This window comes from Coturnix japonica, chromosome 2 (genome assembly GCF_001577835.2).
Source record: "Coturnix japonica isolate 7356 chromosome 2, Coturnix japonica 2.1, whole genome shotgun sequence".
Lineage (NCBI taxonomy): Eukaryota > Metazoa > Chordata > Aves > Galliformes > Phasianidae > Coturnix > Coturnix japonica.
Window position 1 is genome coordinate 9,337,746 of NC_029517.1, and position 16,784 is coordinate 9,354,529.

At 42.0% G+C, this 16,784-nt stretch overlaps 1 protein-coding gene across 3 annotated transcripts in view; it reads left to right on the top strand.

Moving 5' to 3' along the window:
* Positions 1–2,189: 2,189 nt before the first annotated feature.
* WDR37 (WD repeat domain 37) overlaps positions 2,190–16,784 on the top strand; it is a 33,866-nt gene continuing 19,271 nt past the window's right edge. Inside the window, exons 1-4 of one of the 3 annotated variants that reach the window (XM_015853207.2) lie at positions 2,190–2,352; positions 8,266–8,297; positions 11,277–11,451; positions 14,912–15,008. In XM_015853207.2, coding sequence (XP_015708693.1) covers positions 11,314–11,451; positions 14,912–15,008 — 235 coding nt within the window. In that variant the 5' untranslated portion in view covers positions 2,190–2,352; positions 8,266–8,297; positions 11,277–11,313. Of the gene's footprint in view, positions 2,353–2,403; positions 2,971–8,265; positions 8,298–11,276; positions 11,452–14,911; positions 15,009–16,784 lie in introns of those variants that run through there. The other 2 variants (XM_015853209.2, XM_015853208.2) reach the window with 2 other exon arrangements.

Here is a 16,784-nt window from a genome sequence, read left to right on the forward strand (position 1 = left end):
TAGGAAACAGCTTATTTAGCCAGGAGTTACTAAGAAGCTTCTTACAGGAAGGAAGAAATGATCTACAGTGCTTTTCTCCTCTAGATCTGTTTTTCCTTTCTTTTAGTTTGAGCATTGGATTGGAGGCCCTGCCTTTTCCTGCTTGCTTTTGCAACCTTATATCACACATTCTCGATCCAGCCCTGAGTAAACAAGTAGAGCTGCCGACTAATCCTGCCCCCTATTTCTCTAGGCTCCTGTATTGTTCTCTCTCTAAGTGTCCTTTTTATCAATCAAGTCGTTTGTGAAAAGCAGTTTGTTCTGCACTTGCTGCTGTAGACAAAACAGTGCCTTGCTACCCCTGGGATGCGTATCAAAACTGAGCCCGTCACAGGGCTGCTGTGATAGCACTGCCACACGTTTCTCTTGAACAAGTGGCTGCATCCATATGAGGCCTGCTGGTTTTTAGGTGAGAGCTGGCCCGTGTCGAGGAAGAAATCGTTTAAACATCATTTCCTTACTGCGGTGTTTCACGTTGCTTCTTCAGGAGAGAAATGGTGTTATCTTTATTGCCCCCTGCTGTTAGAGAGTGAGAGAGGGACTGCAGGGAAGGTGTTACTGCAGGGAAATCTTGTATGTGGATTCATGTGTGATTTCTGGACATCCCCCCCCCCCCCCCATTTCTTCCTCCATAAAATATAATGGTACGGTGGCATTATATTAGGATGATGTGGTTTTGGTAAGGGATAACAAGGCTTAAGCATTTAGCAAGGGATTGAATCGCTGAGGGCTTCAGCTGTGATTTGGATAACAGATAGCAGATAATTGGCTGAGATAACTGCAATTTCAATGATTATAGAGAGGATTTGAAGTGGTTAACAGTGGCATCTACTGAGGTTGTGTCCCACCCCACACAGCTCCGTTCTCCCTCCTGTCCATCTTCTTCTGCCTCTCCTTGAAGCTATTTAGATACTTTCTTTGCTCCCTTCCCTGCTCCCTTTGGTGGCACTGCAAATAAGGGGATAGGGGGAAAATGAAGTTCTCAAGCCATTGGGCTTCTTGTCTTGGAACAAAGCCTCCAGTGACGATGCTCCTATGTAGCTAAACCACATGGATTTGGTCTGTGTCGATACAATTAAGGCATGAGAGCACAAAAGGAGGTAGAAAGGCAAAAAGAAGACAAAAGAGATCGGCTGGCACAGTTGTAGCTGGGAAGGACATGAAAAGAAAAATGCGCTATTAATTTTAGCCCTCGCAATGAGGCACATGTTCTTCGGCCTTTCCACAGACCTCTTCTGAGGCTGCTGGCATCTGAGGGAGGAGAGGAAATAATTAGGCAGAGGCCTCTTTTGACTTTCATAATGCGCCGCAATGAATAGGAATGTGAGGTGGAGGCTTCTTCTGAGCGTTAATCACCAGAGGAACTAATCCCATTTCAATTACGAGTTGTACGCTTCAAAGCCAGCAGCCCGCTCGCAGAGCGCACCACTTGCCCTTCATTCCACGTTTCTGCCACGCTGCAGACAAATCAGAATGATGGATCTGGTGTTTCCCGGCTGTTCTATCTCAAAAACCAAGGAATTCCAGCAGTGCTTTATCACAGATCACAGAATGACCCGGGTTGGAAGGGACCTCAAGGATCATGTAGTTCCAACCCCCTGCCTGGCAGGGCCACCAAACATACACCTTTACTAGATCAGGTTGCCCAGGGCCCCGTCCAACCTGGCCTTGAACACCTCCAAGGACGGGGCATCCACAGCCTCCCTGGGCAGCCTGTTCCAGGGCCTAACCACTCTCCTAGTGAAGAACTTCCCCCTAACATCCAACCTAAATCTTCCACTCTTTAACTTAAAACCATTTCCCCGTGTCCTACTATTGTCAGCCCTTTCCAAGAGTTTACTCCCCTCCTGGGAGTAAGTTCCCTTCAGGTATTGAAAGGCTGCAATGAGGTCACCCCGCAATCTTCTCTTCTCCAGGCTGAACAAACCCAACTCCCTCAGCCTTTATGCACGTTTCCCACACGTAGAGGCGCTGGGGCGGCCCTTTGCCCCCTCCCTGCTCAGGGTGTTGATGCAGCGTGCAGTACTCGTGCTGTCAGTGCACACACCCCTGGCAGTACCCTCCGCTCGGTCCCGCTGATCGCATCGCGGTGCTGCGGGCGGGGCAGGCACGGTCTCCATGGCGCCGGGGCGGCGAGCGGGAGCCGCGCGTTGCTTCCGCCCCCCGCCGGATGTCTGCGCTCAGCCGCTAGGCGCGTCGTTGGCGGAGCGCGGCTGGGCTGCTCGCTGCCGCCGTTCCCCTCCCGCCCTCGCCTTCCTCCTCCTCCTCTTCCTCCTCCCCCCCGCCTCCTCCGCCGCCCGCTGGGGCTGACAGGTGAGTGCGGGGCCGCGCCGCCCCCTCCCCGCTACCTCCGCCATCTTCCCTCCCGCTGCGACCCCCGCGGCCGGCAGCGGTTCCCCGAGGGCTGCGGCTCCTCGATGCGGGCCCTGGGCTGTTACCTGCGTGTTGCTGCCGACAACACGCTCACCCCTGAGGTGACCCGCTCGGCCCTCCCTAAAAGCGAGAGCTGCCGCGTTGTTATTATTTTTGTAACCGCTAAGCTGTGGGATCATCCAGCCCTGTCAAAACTGAAGATGGGGATGCCTGCTTAGGAGGCTGCGAACTTTGTGTATGCACCGCTGTGTGTCCTGAGGATAGGCCAGGCGGCTGGGTAGTGCACGGGCTGAGACCTGTTCTGTGCACGGATGGAGTGGGAATGGGAGGCTGCTGGCAGAGCTGGCCTTGGGTAGCAGGACATGTCCTGGAACTGGCCGCTGCCTGTGGCTCATCTCCATCCATCACGGTTCATTTGCAGTATTTCTTTCCCTGAGCTCAATATTGTGGAAATGAATCTTCGAAGAGAATAAATTTATTTCCTGTATTAAGAAGTTGAGTAGAATTCAGTTTCCAGGTGTAGAAGGAGGAAACTATGAAGACTGTGCTGGTGTGAAGGTGAGGAAAGCTTTTTCAAGTTGTGCCTCGAGTCGCTGTTCAAGGCTGTCTGTTCTCAGTGTACCTGCGAAGGCAAACCTCTGCATGTCTTCATCCCTGCAGTTGCCTCTTCCAGCCTGTCAAATTTTGACTCGTTACAGTGTTTCTGCATATACTTCCTATAACAGTAGCTCCTGGCAGATTAAAGAACTGGTGGAACCGCTTCTTTGGAGTGATTCAGTGTCACTGAGTACACCTTGAAATTAAGCACGCTCTGTTGTTCAGGCGCTCAGTTTGGAACGTCACAGCTGTATCTTTTTGGATAAACAAAGTTCTAAAACGGTTTTCCAGGCAAGTCTGCTGTTGTCATTTTCCTTTATGTGATATTTTAAAAAGCGAGCTGGTAACCTCAGGATTCCACAGGTATATTGTCATATGAGTAGTTTATATTAGATAAGATCTCATGCTTGCGTGTGTCATTCCTAACGTGTCTTTCTGTAATAACTTTAAGCATAGCTTTGTGTGTTGTGGGCTGGGGCAGTTTCTTTGAGAAGCGCATTCATGAGATGTTAGAATTCAAGGCAAGGGCCAGTGTCATTTGTGTTTTTAATGCTGCTTTCTCTATGTGAACACTTGTCCTTAAACCAGGTTTATTGTGTTCCATTTAAATACAGCTTCCTCTGAGGCTGTGTGATGTGGACAACCTCAAACCTTGTCTTACATTTAAACTTAGGACTTAATAGTTGCTGAGCATCTTGACTGAAGTGCCTGACAGTGTTGGTAAGTCATGTGAGGAATCTTGTGAGTGGGTTGAAAATGAAAGAGAAGCTTACTTACACCCAACCAGAAACTGCAAACCAGAGTTACTGCATCATATAGGGAGAAGTGGTGTTGTTATTGGTATGTTTGTGATGAGATAGGGATTATGTCATGGAGTTTATAGGCCCTGGAGCTCAGGCTTACAGCTTGTTTGGGGAGATGAAGGCCAGGCTGCGAGGCCTGTTTGGGATTCAGCCTCTGCAGGGAGAGAGTGCCAGCACCAGGGATTGAGGGAGTTTCCTTCCAAGCCAGAGGAGTTTGTTGTTTTTTCACCATCTGGTAATTCCTGCTGATGGTTGTGAGACTTGGTGTTGCAGAGTCGTAGGACTGGGGACTTGCTGAGCTGCTGCACACTGTCCAGAGATCTGTTAGGCCATATGAGGAAATGCTGTGTGCTGTGTGAAGGTGCTTATCAGTGCTTCAGGAAAGCGTGCTGTGTGTGCTAGGCTTAGTGTCAGAGCTGCTTGCTTCTCTTGCTGTCTCAACAGTAAAATATTCTAATTGGTTAGTAACTGATGATACCTAAATGAAGGTAGTAGAGATGATTCTGCTTGCATAGAAACGTGCTATCAGTTTATCTGCTGCGCTGGTAATAAAAGCCTGAGCATTGTTTGTTTAGAGACAGCGCAGTAAGATTCTGGCCTCGAAATGAGCTGCAGTGCTTCCTTAAACAAATACCTTTGTTTAAGGTAAACCACCTTTGAGCTTGAACTTCCTTGGGATTCCTCACCCTCAGGTCTTATATTTGCATACCTGTACATGCAACCTGGCTGCTCCTGAGCTGTTAGGGATTTGCTAATACAGGAATGAGAGCTATAGGGTCTGTTTTGGCTGAGGGAGCTGGGATTGTTCAGCCTGGAGAAGAGGAGGCTCAGGGGAGACCTTATAGCTCTCTATAACTTCCTGAAGGGGGGTTGTAGTGCGCTGGGGGTTGGCCTCTTCTCTCATGTAATCAGTGATAGAACTAGAGGGAATGGTTTTAAGCTGCGTCAGGGGAGATTCAGGCTGGACATTAGGAAGTATTACTTTTCGGAAAGAGTAGTCAGGCATTGGAATGCACTGCCCAGGGAGGTGGTGGAGTCACCGACCATGGGAGAGTTCAAGAAATGTTTGGATGTTGTGTTGATGAATATCATTTAGCCGGGAAGTATTGGTAATGCTTGGACTAGATGATCTTCTAGGTCTTTTTCAACCTTGATAATTCTGTGATTCTGTGAGACAGCTGAGGAAACAAAGCGTGTTTGGAGGCTGCTCTTTAGGACTGAACTAGAGCTGGACTTGATGTTCTTTATTGAACTGTCCAAGAAAAATCAGCTGATCAATACTCATTAATAAAATAAAGCACAATACATATTTGGGTAGATCGGTATTCACAGTGTTAAATGCAAGCTTGTATTGTATGTTGAATGTAGTTATTTAAGCTAATTGAAACAGCATATTCAGTGAGTATGGTGAACTCAGCTCTCTAAGGAATGCTGTATGCTTTCAGTACTAAAGCAATTCCATTTCAGCGTTCTTTGATGATATCAGTGGACCCAACCAGGTTTCTTTTATATTCTAGATAAAAAAATAATCTATTTTTAATAACACTTATTGATTAATGTCAGCTAAAGCAAGTGTGTATGGTTAAGGAGATGGCTTTTTTTGCTGTGGTGGTTGGCAGGCTCAGTCAGTGATGCATTTTGATGGGACTGCAACATTTGCTGACATAGTCAAATTAGCAGGATCAGAGCTTGCTAGCAGCAAAACTGGGCTGCTTTACACTTCACAGAATCACAGAATGACCCGGGTTGGAAGAGACCTCAAGGATCATGTAGTTCCAACCCCCTGCCTGGCAGGGCCACCAAACATACACCTTTACTAGATCAGGTTGCCCAGGGTCCCGTCCAACCTGGCCTTGAACACCTCCAAGGACGGGGCATCCACAACCTCCCTGGGCAACAACACTTCAGTGCTGTTAGAAGCTTGCTCAGGGTGGGTATCTACTCATGTGCTGAAGTCTTTATCCCTGGCTTCCAGCTGCATTATGTATGTGGTTTCTTTATGAAGGAGGTTGTCACCTTTTCACTGGGAGCTGATTTCCCCTCCAACACGTCTCATAACATCCAGCTTTGTTTGAAAGCACGCAGTGCTAAATTTAGGAATAAACAAGTCGCATTGTAACGCTTGAGTGGGTTTCGTAATGTTTGAGTGCGCTTCTCACAGGTTCTGGCATCATCTGTGATGATCTGGAGTGGTTTTGTTTCCTAAATATTTATCTTTAGAAAAACACCTTGTATTGCAAAGGAGTCTGTTTAACCTGAACTTTCTTGGGTGTGCTGTACTCTTGGAACTTGTATTGAACTAGCTACATTTGAGTATGTAGCGTCCTTGAAAGTAATGGTTCACTGAAATCCAGATGTGGAGTCCTTGGTACAGGGGAGATGTAGATCTGTTGGAGCACATCCAGAGTGCCACAAAAAGGATCCCAAGGGTGGAAGCAGGCTCGGAGAACTGGGGCTGTGCAGCCTGGAGAAGGGAAGGCTGCGAGGTAACCTGATAGTGACCTGTCAGTATCTAAAGGGAAGCTACAGGAAGGAAGGGGGCAGACTCTTTAGCAGGGTCTGTGGTGATAGAACAAGGGGAAGAGGTTCCAAGCTTAAAGATGGCAGATTTAGGCTAGATATAAGGAAAAAGTCTTCTACAGCAGGAGTGGTGAGGCACTGGCACAGGTTGCCCAGAGATGTGGTTGATGCCCCATTCCTGGAGACTTTCAAGGCGAGTCTGGATCAGACCCCAGGCTGATCTAACTGTGCATGTCCTTGTTCACTGCAGGGGAGTTGGACTAGATGGCATTTAAAGGTCCCTTCCAACTCTAAAGACTTTTTGATTCTATTCTGTGACTTTAAAATGGAAGTTTCACTCTTTTAAATTTGACACCTTTGCATATTAATGAAGGTTGTAGGGGTGTAGATTGACTTTCAAATTCCTTTAACTCACGACTAACGCTGTCAAACTGAGTTATGGTTAATTAAGAACTTACTAAGGGTAACAGGTCTCCTGTCTTTCCCTTCTTTCCCTGCTGCATGAGAACAACATGTTAATTGGCATCTTTATTTCTTAAGGTGTTACTGCACAGGACAGTAATTACTGTCGTAGTAATTCTTTCTTATATAGTATGCACTGAATTTTTGTTCTAAACCATATTTACAACAGAAAGACCTGAAACACTGTCAGAGATTTAAGAGCACACAGAAATCCGGTACAGTTGTTCTGTTTTGACAAAATCCTTTAAATAGTAAGTCCTGGCGTTGCTAAACTTTAAACAAAATGGACCGGGGAGATCTTGGGTAAGAAATGCTGCTGAAATTTCCGGATGCTTTCCCTTTCCAGACCTGTATGTTGTTTTGAATGAACAAAAAAGGCAATGCAGCACTGGAGCTGTTTGGTCCGAGCTCTGACGCTTCTTAAAACAGCTTTTCTTCCTGGCTTCAGCAGTATCCATACCCCAGGAGCTCCTTTTGGCGGCCTGCTGCTCTTATTCCATGCTCAGAAGTAGAAGCACGCAAGTAGAATTGATTGACTGCTGCACTGAATTCATGTTTAAGCAGTGAGAGCAGTGTGCATTGGCGACAAGACCAATGGCATTTTTGTTCAGTGCCATTTCTTTATTGTAGCTGAGTAAATTGCTAACTGGCTGCACATCTGCTGTTTACTGTTACTCTAATGAACTATTTCCTGTGAATACACGGTAACATCTGTTACAGGAAGGTAGGTGACAGAACTTTAATTTAACAGACTGGAAAATATGATTTGAGTTTAATTAAACAGCATAATTGAAATACCGAAGTGCCTTTACATTCAGGAAGTAGTAATCACTTACGGTCTCTTTTCTAATCACCTGTGGACTCTTTTCTAGGACACCTTTTTTTTCCCCTACTTGTGCTGCTTGTCTTAGTCAGGAATCCATTTGGTGCCGTTCTCTGAAGACATGGCATAGTCCAACATAGCTGGGTGGAAATGCTCAGTACAGTTTACAAGCTCCCTTGTAATAACGGAGTGCTTGTTTACCAGCGTACCTTTACTGCGTATAATTTAGTGATACCATTCTTTTCTCCCTTTTTCTATTTTTTGGTTTCTTTGGAAGCACTTTTCAGTTTTATGTACTCTATTTTTAACTTCATTTATTCAGGAATCTATTCCTATCCTTCCTGGTGATATTTCACACTGCTTGTCCTATTTGTAAGCGGAAGGGGGAGGGGGGGTGGAGATGGGGGAGGAATGAATGCACCTTCTCAGAACTTGTTTGTAACATCTGAATGTTCTGTTTAACACTGTGTGACTAATGGTATGTGAGGGGTCATTTTAATGCCACTTTTCTTAGTTTGTTTGACTCAAATTTGCCCCTCAGCCTTGATGTGTGTTCCCTACTCCATTGCCCCCCTCGAAAATGTGAAATACTTTGGTTTGTGTACTACTGACTGTTTCACTAATCAATATTTAATGTGGTTTTCATAGGATATGTAACATGACACTGATATTCTGGACAGGTAATTCTCGCTGTTTGACAACCTTATGTAATGAGGGGAATCAGGTAACTGCTAGAAATGAGCACCTGATGGATTTGGGTTTTTTTAGCATCGTATTGCCAAGGATCTGTTCTGTAAAATCTACTCTTGGAAAACCTGCAGCTGCTTATTGTTGTGGTCAGTGTTGAAAACGTTTCTGAAGTTTCAAAGAGAAGTTCATGTTTAAAGGGACACCGTCATTACTTTTCCACTCGAATTTATGTCTGGGTTTTATAAACTGTTACTGCTCCCTTACTGAAAGGTGACGTGGCCTTTTGGTGGAAGTCAGAGCAACATGAAAGGCCGTTAAGCTGGACACCCTCCGTTCCTCCTTCCTGTCCTCTGTGTGCACATTTCTGCTTGTCGCCTCTGGGTTGCAGCTTTGCTCTGGCTGCAGGGAGCTGTGCATGCTTGCTCTCCCAAACAGTGCATGGATGTGGTCACGCCGGGGCATGAGCAGAGCACGGCGAGTGCTTCGTATCTGGCCTGTTCTGTTTGCTGTGGAGGTAGAAACTCCTGTGTATTTCATGTGAGAATTTCACCCCGTGAAATATCATCTTGCCTTCTTGACCGTGTCCCTTTAAATTCTACATGGCACAATGTGCTGCTTTATAGCTGCTGAATCTGTGTGTCCTGGAGCAGTCCAGAACGGCGTGTCTCTTGGTGAAGTGCTCTGAAATGAAGTAGCTTGGCAGCAGAGGTCAAGGGAAAATTAACATAGAAAGAATAATGCCTAGTAAGGAGTAAATATAAACCATATTAATGCCTCTGTACATACCCACAGCTTAGAAGACAGTAGCTGGCAGGAACTAGACATTAGATTTCTTTTTGTGGCATTTAAGTGAACGGCATAAGCTGATTTATGTGATTGTATGCAGCTGTGTGTATGTATAGATGATAACTGTTAATGCATCTCTGTAAGCACAGTTTGTTGTATTGGACCACACTGCAGGAACCACTAAAGTAGAAGGCAACAAAAGAGTGGTTCCCAAGTGAGGTAAGAGGGAATAGAGGAGGAGAATCTTCAGCTGTTTTTGGTGTCTGATCATAGCTTGAAAGGAAACAGAAACGTGGTGAATGCTGCAAGCCTGTTCCTAATTCTTAGCCATATGTTCAAGAACAGGAAGGTACTCAGAAAAGCCCAGAAAATTGGCAGTAACTTGATTACAGGGTTGGCTTTTTTTTTAATACATAATTTCAGCCCTGTCTATCTATGATAGAGGCGTGTGGCCACAGGGAAAAATGAGACATAGTGAAATGAGAAACTACCTAATGGCAGCTCTGTACTTTCTTCTTAGGTTTATATATATGGATAGAACTAATTAGTTACTGCTGATTAATCACACATGAAAAGCTCCAGTGGGATTAGGTGTGGGGGAGGACTGTACGGAGTCCAGTGGAAATTAATAAAATCCTTTCAGTGAAGTACAGGATAGTGGGGCAGTCTGAGTTTTCATTCTGGATTCCCGATGGGATTGATGTCAGGTTGCTGGAACTCAGATGTTCCAATAGCTAATAAAATACCAGGTACTTTTTTGAGAAGATGTGAGGATTATGGGCATAAAATCCTAGTTAAATCTAGTCCCATTTATGTCTCTTTATATATTTCTATTTTGTGATATGGAGACGAAGGCAAATTTAAAGCTGCTTTTATTCGCGATACATACTGTGTTTTCAGTAAGCGATACTTTTCCTTGGCTTTACGATAGGTTAAAAAGTTGAAAATATCACGCTGAAACCACCAAACTGGTTAATGCTGGATCTTCTTCATAGTGATGGTGCTCATTCCTAGCTTTGAGATCTGGTGTGTTGGCGGATCTTAAATTGGAAGTGGCCCTGGGTTCGGTTTATATTTTTCTTTGATCAGCTTGTCTGAAAGGAAGCTCAGTTGCCTTGTCAGCTTTGCCAACTCTGCTCTCCTGTTTCTCTGCAGACTGTTGCAGTTGTTTTAAGTCGTAATTGTTGTTTTGGAAAAATCATCTGTGCTGGAGAATGAATCTTTATCTTGTTCTCAATGTTCATGATTAAAAAAGAAATTGAATAATAAAATCCTTAACAGCTGGTACCCCGTGAAGCTAAAAAGAATTTCTGCTACATATTGGGTTTACTAAAAGAAAATTAAGTAGAAATCCAGAAATGGTTCATTTTTAAAAAAGACAAAAATATTTCAACTGAAGAACATCTCCACTTGTTTATGGCAGAAATCAAACACGATTTGGTGTTTCTTAAGCAGGGGAAAGCAGTAGATCATGCATGGTAATACCATTCGGTGATACTGTCAGGTGTTGTAAGGATGCTAAAATGCATATTTGGCATTAACAAGCTGCTGAAGATTAAAAATTAGCAGCAGCAGCAGCAGCCTGGTAAGTCAGGCTCACTTTCACTGTCCTGAGAAGTCAAGGGCACTTTTACTGTCTAAGAAGGTGAAACCGTGAGCTGTTGGAAGGCAGTTTGCGGGTTGTCATTGGGCATAACTTCTGCTATATGTAAACAAGCACATGAACTCAGTTTCGTATACTAGCGCTTAACGTTGCATTATACATTCCTAACCTGACAGTGTCCCTAAGTTATCATGTCTGTTTGCTTTCATTTTCCAGCTGGGTTTTAATTTTGCATGCATTTCAGTGCAATATGGTATGCGTAATAATTGTTTCCTGGAAGCGTTTTGGGGCTATTGCTGCTGGTACTCACCAAAGTCAGGAAGGCAATGAAAATGAAATCTCTTTTCCTTTTCTGGAGGTTATCTAAATCAAAAACAGTGCAGAAACGATCCCATTCTTTATTTGTGTAGTAACTTACATGTTTTTGAGTTTAATGTTGTAAGTAATAAGAAGCTTTCTGCTTTAATAAACCCCAAACAACTCCAAAATGTAGTGTACCTAATATTTTTGTTTAGAGGAAGAATGTTAAACTGTAGTTGCTTTGGCAGAGCAATCGGTGACATTTAATGCTTGTCCTTAGTTTTTAGGAGCCTCTGTGAAGCTGTTGTTTTGAAGTAATGCCAATAGAAAGTGGAAGTTGTGCATCTGCTCGCCAAGCAAAGCAGAAACGCAAATCGCACAGTCTTTCAATCCGAAGAACCAACAGTTCTGAGCAAGAACGGGCAGGACTGCAGAGAGACATGTTGGAAGGGCAGGTAAAGTAATACACCACTGCCTAGGTAACTTCCTTAGAGGGGGGTGTTTTTTTTTTTATGAATAGTGTATTCTATGTGGAAAAAAAAAATAAACAACAAATGAAAATAAGTAATGAAATACATCTAGTAAAGCTGGAGAAACAGCAGACTTGTTTGCTTTCAGTGTTGACCATCTATTGATGCAGATACTGGCAGTATTTCAGGCTGTTTCCAGGCTAGTGAAACCTTTTATTAGCTTTTACATATTCTTACATGAGTGGTAAAACCACTAACAAAGAAACACCCTGTTCAGTGTGCTGTGCCTCCCCCTGCCATCTCCCCACATCTCTAAGCTGAAGGCTGATTCACATGAATTTGGAATAGTAGTTAGTCAGGACTATGAATAAACCAAAATATTTGTTATTAAAGCTCTGAAAGGGAAGGTATTGACAGGGATGCAGTTTGGCTTTCCTTTCTGTTGACTGAAATACTCTCTAATTGGGTGTATTTCTGCCTGCTTGACAGGTGTGAGCTAACTTACAGTTTTCAGTGGGGGTTTTTGTTTTGTTTTTGAACTCATCTCAATTGCAGATGCAGTTTCTTCTGTGCACGTAAATTTAAGTGAATGAACAACAATCATAAACTTCCATAATGTTTATCATCACGTCAGTCTCTGTAGTAAATGTAGTCAGGAGAAACTCAGAATGCTTCACTTGATAATATTGAAATTAGATGTAGCTAAGACTCCTATGGGAAGAGTTTAAAGCAGTGCTGGCTAACCTGAGCAAATAACAGTTAGAAGATTACTTAGTATCAAACTGAATATGCAGCGTTAACTAAGCCTGGCAAAGATGATGTAAAACTTGATTTGTATCAGGGATATTTTGAAATAGTGTTTAGCTGTGAGAAACCTCACTTTTTCTTCTGGGCTGTCTGCAGGTACTTTGAAGTGAACAGCTTCTGTTTCACTGGTGTGCCAGGCTTTCCTACTGAATCTGTTATTCATTAAATTACAGTATTAGTTTTGTCATCCAAAAGTTGGATCTAAATACTTTCCTGCACAGGAGACCACTCGTGTTGTAACTGAAAACATTTGCAACCTTACTTCAGGAACGAAGAGCAGCTGAGAGGTCAAGCCATGCTGCCACATCTGTATAGAAAACAAAATATTAACCTGTTTGGGTATTTCTCATCAAACTCTACAAATGTATTACACTGTGATATGTAGAGTTTCTAAATGCTTTATCAGTTATCTTTCTGAATTTGTTGACTTAACCTTGAACAGCCCACTGGCCAATTCTAACATGTAGAGAATATTAATGCTATTTCACAATGGAGCTATAAACGACACGAGATCTGGGTAATGTTTTTTTTTTTACCATGTTGGTTTAGATTTGCTGATGCTTTCAGGCTCTGAGAAGGAGGTTAAAAACCTTCCCTATATTCTGAAGTTTTAGTAGGATAACTGAATTTCTTGTATAATCTGGAATTAGTGGGTAGTTGAATCGGAGGTATTTGTTCAGCCTTTAGTGTTTCTCTTAACAGTGCTTAATTTGTGAGGTGATGTGAGGAGCACAGGACCACTTTCATCATTGTGTCCGTTTCTGTCAGTTGAAAATAGCAAGCTGAAAGTATCACATCATTCATATAAGACTGAATCATGCACAAAGCAGGTGTGCTCTGTGTGCATCTGTCAGTGGTTTCTCTTGCTCTCGTCCTTAAACTCGATGTCCATAAATAACCTGGCTTTCTGAAATTAGTCATCCTGAATGTGAGAACTAGAATATTATGTTAAGTTCTGGTTTCTTAAATGCTGACTTGATCAAAGATGCCTGCTGCCCTCTAATGGCTACCGTGCGTCTTTGTTCGTGTTTCAGTTTATAGGTATGGAAACAATTTCTTTTTGGTTTGGCTTTGCTGAAACACTGAAGAAGAAAACAAACCATAATCGTCCTTAAACTTCCTTTGAAATAACCATGTTCCCTGTAATTTGGGAGATGTCCTGGATTAATGTTATGTTCCGTAATGGTTTTTTCTGTAATTTAAGACCTCTAATAGTGGTATAGTGGTGATTTACATTGTGGCAGATGCAGACTGATTTTCCTATTTTATTTTATTTTATTTTATTTTATTTTATTTTATTTTATTTTATTTTATTTTATTTTATTTTATTTTATTTTATTTTATTTTAATTTTATTTATTTTTTTAGCTGGTGTTTTCAAGACTTTGAACTTAAATACTTTTTCATGCTTTCTTTCTTTCTCTTTTTTTTTTTTTTAATGTCACTTAAATGCACATGCCCGATGTATTTGATAGGTGGATGCTGACATGACGGTTATGCTGGAAAGAATCATAGAATGGCCTGGGTTGAAAAGGACCACATCATCTAGTTTCAACCCCTCTGCTATATGCAGGGTTGCCAACCATCAGATCAAGCTTCCCAGAGCCACATCCAGCCTGCCCTTGAATTTCTTCAGGGAAAGGAGTAGTTGGGCCTTTATATTGTTAGGGTAAGGCTCACTAAGCTGAAACTCTTATTGAAACGATTGGCTAAGTAGATAAGTAATAACCGCATAAGCCAGCTGCATGTTGTAGTGTATCAGCAACTGAAGAAAAGAATACTTTTAGTAGAATTTACTTGCATATAGCACTAGGACGGCTTAACTATTGACTCATATTTGTAGATTAGAGCAGCTTATAGATTGATTTAGTGCAGTTATTATACTATCATTAGTCTACATTTTTTCCTTTCTACCTTGCCGTTTTTAAGTACTGTACTTTGCTTTAAATTTACAAGATGTTTGTTAGTGCTACAGCTTGAGTTTATCAGTCTATTACATTCAGTTGTCTTTACTCTCTGTCTTCTCAACAGCTTTCGGTGATGGATGCACTGATTCACTTTGAATCCCAGCAGAAATCAATACTTGGTTGGGATACAGTGTGTTTCTTTACTGAAAACATGGTGTTGAACCCTGTTTTGTAGTCAAGTCAATCAAATTCAGCTGCCTACAGAAGGTTGTGAGCCAGCTGCGTACTGGAGTCATTTACATCTCTTGTTAGTGGTTTTATTGTGTACTTAATTTATGCCTCAGAAGCGTTATATTAGTTCTGCAGAGGAAAGATACAGCCCTTCTCTGTAAATCTGCCTCAAAATATTTTCTTTGGAGATTTCTAGAATAGTACGTGAGGACAGAAGGATTAGAAATTGCTGTTTCTTTCATGCTTAGTTACAGTTAGTGATAAGAGTAGGTAACCATTTAAAAGGTAAGTTTGTCTAAAGCTTTAGTAAAGAAAATATCATCACAGAACACCTTAAGTCATGTATAGTAAACTTCCTTTTTGTCAGGAGGCACAAAACACTTAAAGTGGGCTTAAGACTGAAACACAATTGCAGGAGATGTTTATATACACGTCTTTAGTTTAATGCTAAGTTTAATTGTATATAGGACTAAATGTAAAAACCCATGTTTTGCCTCCTAGGATTCTAAACTACCATCTTCTGTTCGGAACACACTCCTTGAACTTTTTGGACAAATAGAGCGGGAGTTTGAGAATTTATATATTGAAAATTTGGAATGTAAGTATATAGTTTTTCTAGCAACTTAAGAACTCGTATCTAGGATTTAGTACTTGAAAAGATTGCACTGAGTGCTGTAATATAATGAATTTGAGTTTCTCTGTGAGGAATTTAAAAGTTGTTTTGAACTTGTATTGAAAATGCTTGTTAGTGTATCACGTAAGTAACACCTGCAGCTGCTCATGTGTTTTGACGCTGAACACTCAGTTAAAATCTCCAAGTGATATCTGCAAAAAAATATGACACATGTAATGTAACATATTGAAAGTGATCCAAGCTGATGTATGATCCAGAGTAACACAGTCAGCTGTATAGTAAAGCCGCTGCTAAATTTTCCTTGTTGGGTTTTGGAAGCTTGACTTCTAAATTGTCAAACCCAACTATCTTGGCTCCACGTCTAACCTTTTCCTACACTTAAGCTATTCTCACAGTTAAACCAAACACTCAAGTTACAATAACATTCTTGCTTTGCTATTGGAAACGAGTTGCCCTTTTCTTCTATTAAAAAGGTGAGATTGCATTGGTTAAATGCTCTCAACGCTACACTTTTTTTACATTACTGAGAATTTGCACACCTGACTTCAGTCTCCTGCTGAAAAGTTGGCTGGAAGCGAGAGAAGTTTGTTCTTGGATTTTTATATTTCTCCACACAAAACATTCATGAAACTTCACAAAATCCTGTCTGAAAAGCAAACTGTGAATTTGCTTGTAATGTTCAGAGGGTAATAATTTTCCATCAAAACCCTTTCTTCTGCATCTTTGTCCTTCGCCAGAACATTATATTTCACTCCTGGCACTTGTGATTTTTCAGCCCCCAGGATGACTTCCAAGTTTTTCAGTCTGTTGTTTTGGCTCCTGGTCTTACTCCTACATTGGTGTTGCAGTTACATTCACTGGAGAATCTCAAGTTCTCTTTCCCTTATTACAACAGATTTCTAGTCTCTTATAATTCCTTCTAGGCTGCAGTCTTAATTCTTTCAGCTGTTTACTTTAATCTGCCTGACTTGTTTGTTTCAGTCATCTATCACTACAAGTTTGTCTTTGTTTACTTCTCTTTCATGCTGTATTGAATAAGTTTAGGTGCTTGTGACTAGGACCACAGGAAAGAGAATCCTGCTTTGCTCATTTCCAGCAAAAGCTGGCTTTTTTTACTGCTTATGACTGAGGCTTCTGAGGAGAAACACGGTCTTAATGGATCATGTTCTCCCTGATCTGAAAGTCTTGTGTCAGAGTCTGGGAACAAATGACCTTTTTAAAGAAGTTGTAAGAATTTGTGGGAAAGGCACAATTCAAACTTTATTCTTGAGAACAGCTGAAAACTGCCTGGCTAAAGTCTTTCAATGAAATTTGACCTGAGGAAGATGTTTAAAGATATCAGCACAGATTTTAAGGAATAACTATAAGCCACTGAAAATGCTCTTTATAAAGTTAAATCAGACCATTTAAACCAGTTAAGCAGCTGGAAATCTCTTAAGAGTACCTGATCTTGCTGTACCATTGCTCTGTTCCTCAAATGATCCTAGCGAGAGAGATAAGTAATTGAGAGAAAAGCACATTCTTGTTTCAGATGAATGCTTTGTGTTATGTGCAAAAAATATTCTGATGGTGCTTAATGTTTCTAAAAGACTTAAATGTAGAATGTGTACATTATTCTTCTGCATTTTAATGTTTCTCAAAGTATAAAATGTATGTTTGCACTCTTTTGTGGAATCTCTAACAGTAAACAGGAGGTCAGGGAAGAATGCTATTTGATGATTAATAGTCTTTGTCAAGAAG